This window comes from Oculina patagonica, chromosome 10 (genome assembly GCF_052425735.1).
Source record: "Oculina patagonica isolate OP01 chromosome 10, crgOcupat, whole genome shotgun sequence".
Taxonomy (NCBI): Eukaryota; Metazoa; Cnidaria; class Anthozoa; order Scleractinia; family Oculinidae; genus Oculina; species Oculina patagonica.
Window position 1 is genome coordinate 20,526,514 of NC_135767.1, and position 19,052 is coordinate 20,545,565.

The 19,052-nt window shown below is 29.4% G+C and overlaps 1 protein-coding gene across 1 annotated transcript in view; it reads right to left on the bottom strand.

Annotated features, from left to right (window-relative positions):
* LOC144628965 (gamma-tubulin complex component 6-like) overlaps nt 1–19,052 on the bottom strand; it is a 57,177-nt gene that overhangs the window by 19,385 nt on the left and 18,740 nt on the right. The window contains 3 exon segments of the mRNA XM_078487098.1: nt 19–128; nt 1,137–1,212; nt 1,389–1,452. Of these exon segments, the coding sequence (XP_078343224.1) occupies nt 19–128; nt 1,137–1,212; nt 1,389–1,452 (250 nt within the window).

The following is a 19,052-nucleotide window of genomic DNA, read 5'->3' on the forward strand; positions in this document are numbered from 1 at the left end:
GAACGAACGACTACTTACATGATGTACGGCAGTACGCTGTGTTTAAGAAGAGACAACAAGATGGGATACGACGGGGAGCTAGAGTGCTCTAAGCACAGCTGGTACAAGTATGTTAACAGCTTAACACCCTGAAATTCGAAAACAGTACAATACAGTGTAACTTTTTGAAATTTTCAGCTGCAGACAAATAATTCTAAGCCTGCTCTTGGACTGTGAGAGAAGTAGTGGCCTAATGGTTAGTCTGCTCAAAGTTAATAGAGGGAAACGGTTAGAAAGCCTGGCAAACATCAAAGGAGCACACAATTCAAAGAGGCCAAGATTTAGGGTGGAAGGTCCATGACAGTGCGCATCTTTTTCCACGGTTTTGTGCTCATACAGTGTATGCATCATGAATGACGGTTATTGGTTAGTTGCATGAACACACGTAACCACCTATTGTATTTTGTCTGGTTTTGTGCACTCTCAACCTGCAAAATAGTGAACAATAACCTATAACAAAGAACTTAACCCATGCTTCATAAGCATTTCTGTCTATTAACTATGGCCTGCTGCACTCTGGATAGAGTGGTCCACGTTCGAGTGCCGGCTGAGGTCATTGTGTTGTGTTCTTGGGCAAGACTCTTTACTCGGACAATGCCTCTCTCCACCCAGGTGTATAAAGAGGACAGGCCAAGAATCCCATCCTGAGGGAGTAGCAGAACTCACTTACAAAATTCAGCACTGGCTCTGCCACACTTTCTATACACTGATAACTTTGTATAATGTTCAAAAACGATATTTTTATTTTGTTTACTTTTACCACAGTCCAAAGCCTTAAAGATTTGATTGAATAGGAGTATGTGTACTATACTGTTCATTAGTTCATTACTGCCTTTTAAAAGTGATTGGTTTAAAAATATCATGCAGAGGTAAAACCAAAGTAAATCATGGCTCAATTGCACACGTTTTACCACGCTTCGTGTCAGTTACAAGTATTTGCATTGAGATTGATTGGTTCACTCGATTGTCCGTGCCCTTTGTTATTGGTCAGAGAGAAAACTTTGGTGCTGGTTTTAAGACACTTGATTCAGAACCAACGACACGATGTTATTTTTAACACCCTGCGAGACGACAAAACCGTTACAAACGTTGCTTACTGTGGGGAACTTAGGTTTGGGATCATCTGGCGCCTTCTTGAATGCTTGTGAGCACATGCACACATCAGCTAGGAACCTGTCCGGCATAACATAAAAGATATTGAAAGTTAACTTACTGACTGGAAAGGATATAATTAAAATATGAAAGACAAATATATAAACTGTGGTTAAATTTTGCCACAATTTACGAACAATATCTACAGTAAACCCTCTGGTCTTGTTCTATCACAAAAACCTTTACCTATTTTTTACCTTAATTGCCTTCCTAGATTTTCAAAGGCAAAAGACAACATCAGAGGACTTTGCACGGAAGAAACTGTGAATTAAAAAATATGAGGAAAAAACTCATCAGATAAAAGAGTCACATCCCTAGTAGATGCATGATTTATTAGCCTAGTTGAGTAAATACAATATTCTTCTGCAAGAATTTTCTCAGCAGTAAACTAAATAAACAAGAAAACTGTAGCTTAAACATCCAACAGAATTGGGGAGGGGGAGAAAGACATTCCTCCTGAAAATGTAACCATTTGCTGACAAATTTTGAAAAACATTCTAGATATATGTTAGAGAATCCTAAATTATTCTATATTAATCGGGAAGCCAAACCCGTTAAACTTTAACTTCAATATTTAGGAAAGAGTCCAAAACTTGAATTTCAATATTTGGACGATGGCCAAATCTTGAACTTCAATATTTGGCATGATGTCAAATTCTTGAACTTCAATACTTGGCACGATGTCAAAATCTTGAACTTCAATGTTTAGCAGGATGTCAAAATCTTGAACTTTAATATTTGACATGATGTCCAATTCGTGAACTTCAATATTTGGCATGATGTCAAAATCATGAATTTCAATATTTGGCACAATGTCCAAATCTTGAACTAGTTTCAATATTTGGCAAAACGTATAAATCTTAAACTAGTTTCAATATTTGGCATCCTGTCCAATTCTTGAACTTCAATATTTGGCATGATGTCAAAATCATGAATTTCAATATTTGGCACAATGTCCAAATCTTGAACTAGTTTCAATATTTGGCAAAAAGTATAAATCTTGAACTAGTTTCAATATTTGGCAAAACGTCTAAATCTTGACCTTCAATATTTGGCAAGATGTCAAAATCTTGAACTTCAATATTTTGCACAATGTCAAAATCTTGAACTGCAATATATGGCATGATGTAAAAATCTTGAACTTCAATATTTGGCAGGATGTCAAAATCTTGAACTTCAATATTTGGCTTGATGTCAAAATCCTGAACTTCAATATTTGGCTTGATGTTTAAATCTAGAACTTCAATATTTGGGATGATGTTAAAATCTTGAATTCCAATATTTGGGATGATGTTAAAATCTAGAACTTCAATATTTTGGATGATATTAAAATCTAGAACTTCAATATTTGGCACGATGTCAAAATCTTGAACTTCAATATTTGTCATGATGTAAAAAACTTGAACTTCAATATTTTGGATGATGTAAAAATCTTGAATTCCAATATTTGGAAAGATGTTAAAATCTTGAATTCCAATATTTTGGGTGATGTTAAAATCTTGAACTTCAATATTTGGCACGATGTCAAAATCTTGAACTTCAATATTTGGCATGATGTTAAAATCTTGAACTTCAATATTTTGGATGATGTAAAAATCTTGAATTCCAATATTTGGAAAGATGTTAAAATCTTGAATTCAAATATTTTGGGTGATGTTAAAATCTTGAACTTCAATATTTGGCACGATGTCAAAATCTTGAACTTCAATATTTGGCATGATGTTAAAAACTTGAACTTCAATATTTTGGATGATGTCAAAATCGTGAACTTCAATATTTGGCCTGAAGTAAAAAACTTCAACTTCAATATTTTGGTTGATGTTAAAATCTTGAACTTCAATATTTTGGATGAAGTCAAAATCTTAAACTTCAATATTTTGGATGATGTAAAACTCTTGAATTACAATATTTTGGATGTTGTAAAAATCTTGAATTCCAATATTTGGGATGATGTTAAAATCTTGAACTTCAATATTTGGGATGATGTCAAAATCTTGAACTTCAATATTTGGGATGATGTTAAAATCTTGAACTTCAATATTTTGGATGATGTAAAAATCTTGAATTCCAATATTTGGGATGATGTTAAAATCTTGAACTTCAATATTTTGGATGATGTAAAAAACTTGAACTTCAATATTTTGGATGATGTTAAAACCTTGAACTTCAATATTTGGCATGATGTTAAAATCTTGAACTTCAATATTTGGCATGATGTAAACAAATTGAACTTCAATATTTGGCATGATGTAAAAATCTTGAATTACAATATTTTGGATGTTGTAAAAATCTTGAATTACAATATTTTGGATGTTGTAAAAATCTTGAATTCCAATATTTGGGATGATGTTAAAATCTTGAATTTCAATATTTTGCATGATGTCAAAATCTTGAATTTCAATATTTGGGATGATGTCAAAATCTTGAATTTCAATATTTGGCATGATGTCAAAATCCTGAACTTCAATATTCGGGATGATGTAAAAATCTTGAATTTCAATATTTTGGATGATGTAAAAATCTTGAATTTCAATATTTGGCACGATGTAAAAATCTTGAACTTCAACATTTGGGATGATGATAAAATCTTGAATTTTATTTGGCACGATGTAAAAATCTTGATCTTCAACATTTGGGATGATGATAAAATCTTGAATTTCAATATTTGGCACGATGTAAAAATCTTGAACTTTAATATTTGGGATGATGTCAAAATCTTGAACTTCAATATTTGGCATGATGTAAAAATCTTGAACTTCAATATTTGGCATGATGTAAAAATCTTGATCTTCAATATTTGGGATGATGTAAAAATCTTGAACTTCAATATTTGGGATGATGTCAAAATCTTGAACTTCAATATTTGGCATGATGTAAAAATCTTGAACTTTAATATTTGGGATGATGTCAAAATCTTGAACTTCAATATTTGGCATGATGTAAAAATCTTGAATGTCAATATTTCGCACGATGTAAAAATCTTGAACTTCAATATTTGGGATGATGTTAGAATCTTGAACTTCAATATTTGGCACGATGTAAAAATCTTGAACTTTAATATTTGGGATGATGTCAAAATCTTGAACTTCAATATTTGGCATGATGTAAAAATCTTGAATGTCAATATTTCGCACGATGTAAAAATCTTGAACTTCAATATTTGGGATGATATTAAAATCTTCAACTTCAATATTTTGGATGATGTAAAAATCTTGAATTTCAATATTTGGCACGATGTAAAAATCTTGAACTTCGATATTTGGGATGATGTCAAAATCTTGAATTTCAATATCTGGCACGATGTCAAAATCTTGAATGTCAATATTTCGCACGATGTAAAAATCTTGAACTTCAATATTTGGGATGATGTTAAAATCTTCAACTTCAATATTTTGCCTGATGTCAAAATCTTAAATTTCAATATTTTGCATGATGTCAAAATCTTGAATTTCAATATTTTGCATGATGTCAAAATCTTGAACTTCAATATTTTGCATGATGTGAAAATCCTGAACTTCAATATTCGGGATGATTTCAAATACCTGAACTTCAATATTTGGGATGATATCAAATACCTAAACTTCAATATTTTGGATGATGTAAAAATCTTGAATGTCAATATTTCGCACGATGTAAAAATCTTGAACTTCAATATTTGGGATGATATTAAAATCTTGAATTTCAATATTTGGCACGATGTAAAAATCTTGAACTTCAATATTTGGGATGATATCAAATACCTAAACTTCAATATTTTGCATGATGTCAAAATCCTGAACTTCAATATTCGGGATGATTTCAAATACCTGAACTTCAATATTTGGGATGATATCAAATACCTAAACTTCAATATTTTGGATGATGTAAAAATCTTGAATTTCAATATTTGGCACGATGTTAAAATCTTGAACTTCGATATTTGGGATGATGTCAAAATCTTGAATTTCAATATCTGGCACGATGTAAAAATCTTGAACTTCAATATTTGGGATGATGTTAAAATCTTCAACTTCAATATTTTGCCTGATGTCAAAATCTTGAATTTCAATATTTTGCATGATGTCAAAATCTTGAATTTCAATATTTTGCATGATGTCAAAATCTTGAATTTCAATATTTTGCATGATGTCAAAATCCTGAACTTCAATATTCGGGACGATTTCAAATACCTGAACTTCAATATTTGGGATGATATCAAATACCTAAACTTCAATATTTTGGATGATGTAAAAATCTTGAATTTCAATATTTGCACGATGTAAAAATCTTGAACTTCGACATTTGGGATGATGTCAAAATCTTGAATTTCAATATCTGGCAGGATGTCAAAATTTTGAATTTCAATATTTTGCATGATGTCAAAATCTTGAATTTCAATATTTTGCATGATGTCAAAATCTTGAATTTCAATATTTGGCATGATGTCAAAATCTTGAATTTCAATATTTGGGAAGATGTTAAAATCTTGAATTTCAATATTTGGCATGATGGCAAAATCTTGAAAGTCAATATTTAGCATGATGTCAAAATCTTGAATTTCAATATTTGGCACGATGTAAAAATCTTGAACTTCAATATTTGGGATGATGATAAAATCTTGAATTTTAATATTTGGCATGATGTTAAAATCTTGAACTTCAATATACGGGATGATATCAGATACCTGAACTTCAATATTTTGGATGATGTAAAAATCTTGAATTTCAATATTTGGCATGATGTAAAAATCTTCAACTTCAATATTTGGGATGATGTAAAAATATTGAACTTAAATATTTGGGATCATGTAAAAATCTTGAACTTCAATATTTTGCATGATGTCAAAATCTTGAATTTCAATATTTGGCATGATGTCAAAATCTTGAATTTCAATATTTTGCATGATGTCAAAATCTTGAATTTCAATATTTTGCATGATGTCAAAATCTTGAATTTCAATATTTTGCATGATGTCAAAATCTTGAATTTCAATATTTTGCATGATGTCAAAATCTTGAATTTCAATATTTTGCATGATGTCAAAATCTTGAATTTCAATATTTTGCATGATGTCAAAATCTTGAATTTCAATATTTTGCATGATGTCAAAATCTTGAATTTCAATATTTTGCATGATGTCAAAATCTTGAATTTCAATATTTTGCATGATGTCAAAATCTTGAATTTCAATATTTTGCATGATGTCAAAATCTGAACTTCAATATTCGGGATGATTTCAAATACCTGAACTTCAATATTTGGGATGATGTAAAAATCTTGAACTTAATATTTTGGATGATGTAAAAATCTTGAATGTCAATATTTGGCATGATGTAAAAATCTTGAACTTCAATATTTGGGATGATGTAAAAATCTTGAACTTCAATATTTTGGATGATGTGAAAATCTTGAACTTCAATATTTGGCACGATGTAAAAATCTTGAACTTCAATATTTGGGATGATGTCAAAATCTTGAACTTCAATATTTGGCACGATGTAAAAATCTTGAACTTCAATATTTGGGATGATGAAAAAATCTTGAATTTTAATATTTGGCATGATGTTAAAATCTTGAACTTCAATATACGGGATGATATCAAATACCTGAACTTCAATATTTTGGATGATGTAAAAATCTTGAATTTCAATATTTGGCATGATGTAAAAATCTTCAACTTCAATATTTGGGATCATGTAAAAATATTCAACTTAAATATTTGGGATCATGTAAAAATCTTAAATTTCAATATTTGGCACGATGTCAAAATCTTGAACTAAAATATTTTGCATGATGTCAAAATCTTGAATTTCAATATTTGGCATGATGTCAAAATCTTGAATTTCAATATTTTGCATGATGTCAAAATCTTGAATTTCAATATTTTGCATGATGTCAAAATCTTGAATTTCAATATTTTGCATGATGTGAAAATCTTGAATTTCAATATTTGGCATGATGTCAAAATCTTGAATTTCAATATTTTGAATGATGTCAAAATCTTGAATTTCAATATTTTGCATGATGTCAAAATCTTGAATTTCAATATTTTGCATGATGTCAAAATCCTGAACTTCAATATCCGGGATGATTTCAAATACCTGAACTTCAATATTTGGGATGATGTAAAAATCTTGAACTTCAATATTTTGGATGATGTAAAAATCTTGAATGTCAATATTTGGCACGATGTAAAAATATTGAACTTCAATATTTGGGATGATGTAAAAATCTTGAATTTCAATATTTGGCATGATGTAAAAATCTTGAACTTCAATATTTGGCACGATGTAAAAATCTTGAACTTCAATATTTTGCATGATGTCAAAATCTTGAACTTCAATATTTGGCACTATGTAAAAATCTTGAACTTCAATATTTGGGATGATGTAAAAATCTTGAATTTTAATATTTGGCACGATGTAAAAATCTTGAACTTCAATATTTTGCATGATGTCAAAATCTTGAACTTCAATATTTGGCACTATGTAAAAATCTTGAACTTCAATATTTGGGATGAAGATAAAATCTTGAATTTTAATATTTGGCATGATGTTAAAATCTTGAACTTCAATATTCGGGATGATATCAAATCCTGAACTTCAATATTTTGGATGATGTAAAAATCTTGAATTTTAATATTTGGCACGATGTAAAAATCTTGAACTTCAATATTTGGGATGATGATAAAATCTTGAATTTCAATATTTTGGATGATGTTAAAATCTTGAACTTCAATATTTGGGATGATGTCAAAATCTTGAACTTCAATATTTGGCATGATATAAAAATCTTGAATTTCAATATTTGGCACGATGTAAAAATATTGAACTTAAATATTTGGGATCATGTAAAAATCTTGAACCTCAATATTTGGGATGATGTTAAAATCTTGAATTTCAATATTTGGCATGATGTTAAAATCTTGAACTTCAATATTTGGCACGATGTAAAAATCTTGAACTTTAATATTTGGGATGATGTAAAAATCTTGAACTTCAATATTTTGGATGATGTAAAAATCTTGAATGTCAATATTTGGCACGATGTCAAAATCTTGAACTTTAATATTTGGGATGATGTTAAAATCTTGAACTTCAATATTTTGGATGATGGAAAAATCTTGAACTTCAATATTTGGCATGATGTAAAAATCTTGAACGTCAATATTTGGCACGATGTAAAAATATTGAACTTCAATATTTGGGATGATGTAAAAATCTTGAATTTCAATATTTGGCACGATGTAAAAATCTTGAACTTCAATATTTGGGAGGATGTAAAAATCTTGAACTTCAATATTTGGAATGATGTAAAAATATTGAACTTTAATATTTGGGATGATTTCAATATTTGACACGATGTAAAAATCTTGAGCTTCAATATTTTGGATGATGTTAAAATCTTGAACTTCAATATTTGGGATGATGTCAAAATCTTGAACTTCAATATTTGGCATGATGAAAAAATCTTGAATGTCAATATTTGTCACGATGTAAAAAGCTTCAACTTCAATATTTTGGATGATGTAAAAATCTTGAATTTCAATATTTGGCATGATGTTAAAATCTTGAACTTCAATATTCGGGATGTTATCAAATCGTAAACTTCAATATTTTGGATGATGTAAAAATCTTGAACTTCAATATTTGGCACAATGTAAAAATCTTGAACTTACATTAAATATGTTCAATATTTGACACGATGTAAAAATCTTGAATATCAATATTTTGCATTATGTCAAAATCTTGAACTTCAATATTTGGGATGATGTCAAAATCTTGAACTTCAATATTTGGCACGATGTAAAAATCTTGAACTTCAATATTTGGCATGATGTCATAATCTTGAACTTCAATATTTGGGATGATGATAAAATCTTGAATTTTAATATTTGGCATGATGTTAAAATCTTGAACTTCAATATTCGGGATGATATCAAAATCTTGAATGTCAATATTTGACACGATGTAAAAATCTTGATCTTTAATATTTGGAAATAAACTTTTATTTTTAACTGTTGAATTATATTCGGGATGATATCAAATACCTGAACTTCAATATTTGGGATGATGTAAAAATCTTGAACTTCAATATTTGGGATGAAGATAAAATCTTGAATTTTAATATTTGGCATGATGTTAAAATCTGGAACTTCAATATTCGGGATGATATCAAATACCTGAACTTCAATATTTTGGATGATGTAAAAATCTTGAATTTTAATATTTGGCACGATGTAAAAATCTTGAACTTCAATATTTGGGATGATGATAAAATCTTGAATTTCAATATTTTGGATGATGTTAAAATCTTGAACTTCAATATTTGGGATGATGTCAAAATCTTGAACTTCAATATTTGGCATGATATAAAAATCTTGAATGTCAATATTTGGCACGATGTAAAAATCTTGAACTTCAATATTTGGGATGATGTAAAAATATTGAACTTAAATATTTGGGATCATGTAAAAATCTTGAACCTCAATATTTGGGATGATGTTAAAATCTTGAATTTCAATATTTGGCATGATGTTAAAATCTTGAACTTTAATATTTGGCACGATGTAAAAATCTTAAATGTCAATATTTGGCACGATGTCAAAATCTTGAACTTTAATATTTGGGATGATGTTAAAATCTTGAACCTCAATATTTTGGATGATGGAAAAATCTTGAATTTCAATATTTGGCATGATGTAAAAATCTTGAATGTCAATATTTGGCACGATGTAAAAATCTTGAACTTCAATATTTTGGATGATGTAAAAATCTTGAATTTCAATATTTGGCACGATGTAAAAATCTTGAACTTCAATATTTGGGATGATGTAAAAATCTTGATCTTCAATATTTGGAATGATGTAAAAATATTGAACTTTAATATTTGGATGATGTTCAATATTTGACACGATGTAAAAATCTTGAGCTTCAATATTTTGGATGATGTTAAAATCTTGAACTTCAATATTTGGGAAGATGTCAAAATCTTGAATTTCAATATTTGGCATGATTTAAAAATCTTGAATGTCAATATTTGTCACGATTTAAAAATCTTCAACTTCAATATTTTGGATGATGTAAAAATCTTGAATTTCAATATTTGGCATGATGTTAAAATCTTGAACTTCAATACTAACTTTGATGATGTAAAAACTTACATTTTGGCGATGTAAATTGCTGATGATGTTCAATATTTGACACGATGTAAAAATCTTGAATATCAATATTTTGCATGATGTCAAAATCTTGAACTTCAATATTTGGGATGATGTCAAAATCTTGAACTTCAATATTTGGCACGATGTAAAAATCTTGAACTTCAATATTTGGCATGATGTCACAATCTTGAACTTCAATATTCGGGATGATATCAAAATCTTGAACTTCAATATTTGACACGATGTAAAAATCTTGAACTTTAATATTTGGTAATGTAATAATCTTGAATTCCAATATTTGGGTTGATAGCAAATCTTGTCAAAATCCTGAACTTCAATATTCGGGATGATATCAAATACCTGAACTTCAATATTTGGGATGATGTAAAAATCTTGAACTTCAATATTTTGGATGATGTAAAAATCTTGAATTTCAATATTTGGCACGATGTAAAAATCTTGAACTTCAATATTTGGGATGATATCAAATACCTGAACTTCAATATTTGGGATGATGTAAAAATCTTGAATTTCAATATTTGGCACGATGTAAAAATCTTGAACCTCAATATTTGGGATGATGATAAAATCTTGAATTTTAATATTTGGCATGATGTTAAATCTTGAACTTCAATATTTGGGATGATGTAAAAATCTTGAACTTCAATATTTGGCACGATGTCAAAATCTTGAATTTCAATATTTTGCACGATGTAAAAATCTTGAATTTCAATATTTGGGCACGATGTAAAAATCTTAAATTTCAATATTTGGCACGATGTCAAAATCCTGAACTTCAATATTCGGGATGATATCAAATACCTGAACTTCAATATTTGGGATGATGTAAAAATCTTGAACTTCAATATTTTGGATGATGTAAAAATCTTGAATTTCAATATTTGGCACGATGTAAAAATCTTGAACTTCAATATTTGGGATGATATCAAATACCTGAACTTCAATATTTGGGATGATGTAAAAATCTTGAACTTCAATATTTTGGATGATGTAAAAATCTTGAATTTCAATATTTGGCACGATGTAAAAATCTTGAACTTCAATATTTGGGATGATGATAAAATCTTGAATTTTAATATTTGGCATGATGTTAAAATCTTGAACTTTAATATTCGGGATGATGTAAAAATCTTGAACTTCAATATTTGGCACGATGTCAAAATCTTGAATTTCAATATTTGTCACTATGTAAAAATCTTGAATTTCAATATTTGGGCACGATGTCAAAATCTTGAACTTCAATATTTGGGATGATGTGAAAATCTTGAATTTCAATATTTGGCACGATGTAAAAATCTTGAACTTCAATATTTGGGCACGATGTCAAAATCTTGAATTTCAATATTTGGGCACGATGTCAAAATCTTGAACCTCAATATTTGGGATGATGTCAAAATCTTGAATTTCAATATTTGGCACGATGTAAAAATCTTGAACTTCAATATTTGGCACGATGTCAAAATCTTGAACTTCAATATTCGGGATGATATCAAATACTTGAACTTCAATATTTGGGATGATGTAAAAATCTTGAACTTCAATATTTTGGATGATGTAAAAATCTTGAATTTCAATATTTGGCACGATGTAAAAATCTTGAACTTCAATATTTGGGATGATATCAAATACCTGAACTTCAATATTTGGGATGATGTAAAAATCTTGAACTTCAATATTTTGGATGATGTAAAAATCTTGAATTTCAATATTTGGCACGATGTAAAAATCTTGAACTTCAATATTTGGCACAATGTCAAAATCTTGAACTTCAATATTTGGGATGATGTCAAAATCTTGAATTTCAATATTTGGGCACAATGTCAAAATCTTGAACTTCAATATTTGGCACGATGTAAAAATCTTGAACTTCAATATTTGGGCACGATGTCAAAATCTTGAACTTCAATATTTGGCACGATGTAAAAATCTTGAACTTCAATATTTGGGATGATGTCAAAATCTTGAACTTCAATATTTTGGATGATGTCAAAATCTTGAATTTCAATATTTGGCACGATGTAAAAATCTTGAATTTCAATATTTGGCACAATGTCAAAATCTTGAACTTCAATATTTGGGATGATGTCAAAATCTTGAACTTCAATATTTGGCACAATGTCAAAATCTTGAATTTCAATATTTGGCACGATGTAAAAATCTTGAACTTCAATATTTGGGCAAATGTCAAAATCTTGAATTTCAATATTTGGGCACGATGTCAAAATCTTGAACTACAATATTTGGGATGATGTCAAAATCTTGAATTTCAATATTTGGCACGATGTAAAAATCTTGAACTTCAATATTTGGCACGATGTCAAAATCTTGAACTTCAATATTTGGCACGATGTAAAAATCTTGAACTTCAATATTTGGGAGGATATCAAATACTTGAACTTCAATATTTGGGACGATGTAAAAATCTTGAACTTCAATATTTTGGATGATGTAAAAATCTTGAATTTCAATATTTGGCACGATGTAAAAATCTTGAATTTCAATATTTGGGCACAATGTCAAAATCTTGAACTTCAATATTTGGGATGATGTCAAAATCTTGAATTTCAATATTTGGGCACAATGTCAAAATCTTGAACTTCAATATTTTGGATGATGTAAAAATCTTGAACTTCAATATTTGGCACGATGTAAAAATCTTGAACTTCAATATTTGGGATGATGATAAAATCTTGAACTTCAATATTTGGCATGATGTTAAAATCTTGAACTTTAATATTCGGGAGGATGTAAAAATCTTGAACTTCAATATTTGGCACGATGTCAAAATCTTGAATTTCAATATTTGGCAGGATGTAAAAATCTTGAATTTCAATATTTGGGCACGATGTCAAAATCTTGAACTTCACTATTTGGGATGATGTCAAAATCTTGAACTTCAATATTTGGCACGATGTAAAAATCTTGAACTTCAATATTTGGGCAGGATGTCAAAATCTTGAACTTCAATATTTGGGCAGGATGTCAAAATCTTGAACCTCAATATTTGGGATGATGTCAAAATCTTGAATTTCAATATTTGGCAGGATGTAAAAATCTTGAACTTCAATATTTGGCACGATGTCAAAATCCTGAACTTCAATATTCGGGAGGATGTCAAATACTTGAACTTCAATATTTGGGAGGATGTAAAAATCTTGAACTTCAATATTTTGGAGGATGTAAAAATCTTGAATTTCAATATTTGGCAGGATGTAAAAATCTTGAACTTCAATATTTGGGAGATATCAAGTACCTGAACTTCAATATTTGGGATGATGTAAAAATCTTGAACTTCAATATTTTGGATGATGTAAAAATCTAGAACTTCAATATTTGGCACGATGTAAAAATCTTGAACTTCAATATTTGGCACAATGTCAAAATCTTGAACTTCAATATTTGGCATGATGTCAAAATCTTGAATTTCAATATTTGGCACAATGTCAAAATCTTGAACTTCAATATTTGGCAGGATGTAAAAATCTTGAACTTCAATATTTGGCACGATGTCAAAATCTTGAACTTCAATATTTGGCAGGATGTAAAAATCTTGAACTTCAATATTTGGGATGATATCAAATACTTGAACTTCAATATTTGGGATGATGTAAAAATCTTGAACTTCAATATTTTGGATGATGTAAAAATCTTGAACTTCAATATTTGGCACGATGTAAAAATCTTGAACCTCAATATTTGGGATGATGATAAAATCTTGAACTTTAATATTTGGCATGATGTTAAAATCTTGAACTTCAATATTCGGGAGATGTAAAAATCTTGAACTTCAATATTTTGGATGATGTAAAAATCTTGAACTTCAATATTTGGCAGGATGTAAAAATCTTGAATTTCAATATTTGGCACGATGTCAAAATCTTGAACTTCAATATTTGGGAGGATGTCAAAATCTTGAACTTCAATATTTGGCACGATGTAAAAATCTTGAACTTCAATATTTGGCACGATGTCAAAATCTTGAACTTCAATATTTGGGCACGATGTCAAAATCTTGAACTTCAATATTTGGGACGATGTCAAAATCTTGAACTTCAATATTTGGCACGATGTAAAAATCTTGAACTTCAATATTTGGCACGATGTCAAAATCTTGAACTTCAATATTCGGGATGATATCAAATCCTGAACTTCAATATTTGGGATGATGTAAAAATCTTGAACTTCAATATTTGGCACGATGTCAAAATCTTGAATTTCAATATTTGGCACGATGTCAAAATCTTGAACCTCAATATTTGGGAGGATGTCAAAATCTTGAACTTCAATATTTGGCACGATGTAAAAATCTTGAACTTCAATATTTGGGCACGATGTCAAAATCTTGAACTTCAATATTTGGCAGGATGTCAAAATCTTGAACCTCAATATTTGTGATGATGTCAAAATCTTGAACTTCAATATTTGGCAGGATGTAAAAATCTTGAACTTCAATATTTGGCAGGATGTCAAAACCTGAAAAAACCTGAATTAATTTGGATGATGTAAAAATCTTGAACTTCAATATTTTGGAGGATGTAAAAATCTTGAACTTCAATATTTGGCACGATGTAAAAATCTTGAACTTCAATATTTGGGAGAAAAAACTGAACTCAAATTTGGGATGATGTAAAAATCTTGAACTTCAATATTTTGGATGATGTAAAAATCTTGAACTTCAATATTTGGCACGATGTAAAAATCTTGAACTTCAATATTTGGCACAATGTCAAAATCTTGAACTTCAATATTTGGCATGATGTCAAAATCTTGAATTTCAATATTTGGCACGATGTCAAAATCTTGAACTTCAATATTTGGCAGGATGTAAAAATCTTGAACTTCAATATTTGACACGATGTCAAAATCTTGAATTTCAATATTTGGCACGATGTCAAAATCTTGAACTTCAATATTTGGGATGATATCAAATACCTGAACTTCAATATTTGGGATGATGTAAAAATCTTGAACTTCAATATTTGGCACGATGTAAAAATCTTGAATTTCAATATTTGGCACGATGTAAAAATCTTGAATTTCAATATTTGGCACAATGTCAAAATCTTGAACTTCAATATTTGGCAGGATGTCAAAATCTTGAACTTCAATATTTGGCACAATGTCAAAATCTTGAACTTCAATATTTGGCACGATGTAAAAATCTTGAACTTCAATATTTGGCAGGATGTCAAAATCTTGAATTTCAATATTTGGCACGATGTCAAAATCTTGAACTACAATATTTGGGATGATGTCAAAATCTTGAATTTCAATATTTGACACGATGTAAAAATCTTGAACTTCAATATTTGGCACGATGTCAAAATCATGAACTTCAATATTGGGAGAATCAAATCCTGAACTTCAATATTTGGGAGATGTAAAAATCTTGAACTTCAATATTTTGGATGATGTAAAAATCTTGAACTTCAATATTTGGCAGGATGTAAAAATCTTGAACTTCAATATTTGGCACAATGTCAAAATCTTGAACTTCAATATTTGGCATGATGTCAAAATCTTGAACTTCAATATTTGGCACGATGTAAAAATCTTAAACTTCAATATTTGGCACGATGTCAAAATCTTGAACTTCAATATTTGGGCACGATGTCAAAATCTTGAACTTCAATATTTGGGAGGATGTCAAAATCTTGAATTTCAATATTTGGCACGATGTAAAAATCTTGAACTTCAATATTTGGCACGATGTCAAAATCCTGAACTTCAATATTCGGGATGATATCAAATACCTGAACTTCAATATTTGGGAGGATGTAAAAATCTTGAACTTCAATATTTTGGATGATGTAAAAATCTTGAACTTCAATATTTGGCACGATGTAAAAATCTTGAATTTCAATATTTGGGCACAATGTCAAAATCTTGAACTTCAATATTTGGGATGATGTCAAAATCTTGAATTTCAATATTTGGCAGGATGTCAAAATCTTGAACTTCAATATTTGGCACGATGTAAAAATCTTGAACTTCAATATTTAGGCACGATGTCAAAATCTTGAACTTCAATATTTGGGCAGGATGTCAAAATCTTGAACTTCAATATTTGGGATGATGTCAAAATCTTGAACTTCAATATTTGGCACGATGTAAAAATCTTGAACTTCAATATTTGGCACGATGTCAAAATCTTGAACTTCAATATTTGGCACGATGTAAAAATCTTGAACTTCAATATTTGGGAGGATATCAAATACCTGAACTTCAATATTTGGGAGGATGTAAAAATCTTGAACTTCAATATTTTGGATAATGTAAAAATCTTGAATTTCAATATTTGGCACGATGTAAAAATCTTGAACCTCAATATTTGGGAGATGATAAAATCTTAATTAATATTTGGAATGATGTTAAAATCTTGAACTTTAATATTCGGGAGGATGTAAAAATCTTGAACTTCAATATTTGGCAGGATGTAAAAATCTTGAATTTCAATATTTGGCAGGATGTCAAAATCTTGAACTTCAATATTTGGGATGATGTCAAAATCTTGAACTTCAATATTTGGCACGATGTAAAAATCTTGAACTTCAATATTTGGCACGATGTCAAAATCTTGAACTTCAATATTTGGGCACGATGTCAAAATCTTGAACTTCAATATTTGGGATGATGTCAAAATCTTGAATTTCAATATTTGGCACGATGTAAAAATCTTGAACTTCAATATTTGGCAGGATGTCAAAATCTTGAACTTCAATATTCGGGACGATATCAAATACTTGAACTTCAATATTTGGGAGGATGTAAAAATCTTGAACTTCAATATTTTGGATGATGTAAAAATCTTGAACTTCAATATTTGGCACGATGTAAAAATCTTGAACTTCAATATTTGGGAGGATGATAAAATCTTGAACTTTAATATTTGGCATGATGTTAAAATCTTGAACTTCAATATTCGGGAGGATGTAAAAATCTTGAATTTCAATATTTGGCACGATGTAAAAATCTTGAACTTCAATATTTGGGACGATGATAAAATCTTGAACTTTAATATTTGGCATGATGTTAAAATCTTGAACTTCAATATTCGGGAGGATGTAAAAATCTTGAACTTCAATATTTGGCACGATGTCAAAATCTTGAACTTCAATATTTGGCACGATGTAAAAATCTTGAATTTCAATATTTGGCACGATGTCAAAATCTTGAACTTCAATATTTGGGATGATGTCAAAATCTTGAACTTCAATATTTGGCAGGATGTAAAAATCTTGAACTTCAATATTTGGCACGATGTCAAAATCCTGAACTTCAATATTCGGGATGATATCAAATACCTGAACTTCAATATTTGGGAGATGTAAAAATCTTGAACTTCAATATTTTGGATGATGTAAAAATCTTGAATTTCAATATTTGGCACGATGTAAAAATCTTGAACTTCAATATTTGGGAGATATCAAAACCTGAACTTCAATATTTGGGATGATGTAAAAATCTTGAACTTCAATATTTGGATGATGTAAAAATCTTGAACTTCAATATTTGGCACGATGTAAAAATCTTGAACCTCAATATTTGGGAGATATAAAATCTTGAACTTTAATATTTGGCAGGATGTTAAAATCTTGAACTTTAATATTCGGGAGGATGTAAAAATCTTGAACTTCAATATTTGGCACGATGTCAAAATCTTGAATTTCAATATTTGGCACGATGTAAAAATCTTGAATTTCAATATTTGGCACGATGTCAAAATCTTGAACTTCAATATTTGGCATGATGTCAAAATCTTGAATTTCAATATTTGGCACGATGTAAAAATCTTGAACTTCAATATTTGGGCACGATGTCAAAATCTTGAACTTCAATATTTGGCACGATGTCAAAATCTTGAACTTCAATATTTGGGATGATGTCAAAATCTTGAACTTCAATATTTGGCACGATGTAAAAATCTTGAACTTCAATATTTGGCACGATGTCAAAATCCTGAACTTCAAATTCGGGAGATATAAAAACCTGAACTTCAATATTTGGGAGGATGTAAAAATCTTGAACTTCAATATTTTGGAGGATGTAAAAATCTTGAACTTCAATATTTGGCAGGATGTAAAAATCTTGAACTTCAATATTTGGCATGATATCAAATACCTGAACTTCAATATTTGGGAGGATGTAAAAATCTTGAACTTCAATATTTTGGATGATGTAAAAATCTTGAATTTCAATATTTGGCAGGATGTAAAAATCTTGAACTTCAATATTTGGCAGAATGTCAAAATCTTGAACTTCAATATTTGGGATGATGTCAAAATCTTGAACTTCAATATTTGGCACAATGTCAAAATCTTGAATTTCAATATTTGGCACGATGTAAAAATCTTGAACTTCAATATTTGGCACGATGTCAAAATCTTGAACTTCAATATTTGGCACGATGTAAAAATCTTGAACTTCAATATTTGGGATGATATCAAATCTTGAACTTCAATATTTGGGATGATGTAAAAATCTTGAACTTCAATATTTGGCACGATGTAAAAATCTTGAACTTCAATATTTGGCACGATGTAAAAATCTTGAACTTCAATATTTGGCACAATGTCAAAATCTTGAACTTCAATATTTGGGATGATGTCAAAATCTTGAACTTCAATATTTGGCACAATGTCAAAATCTTGAACTTCAATATTTGGCAGGATGTAAAAATCTTGAACTTCAATATTTG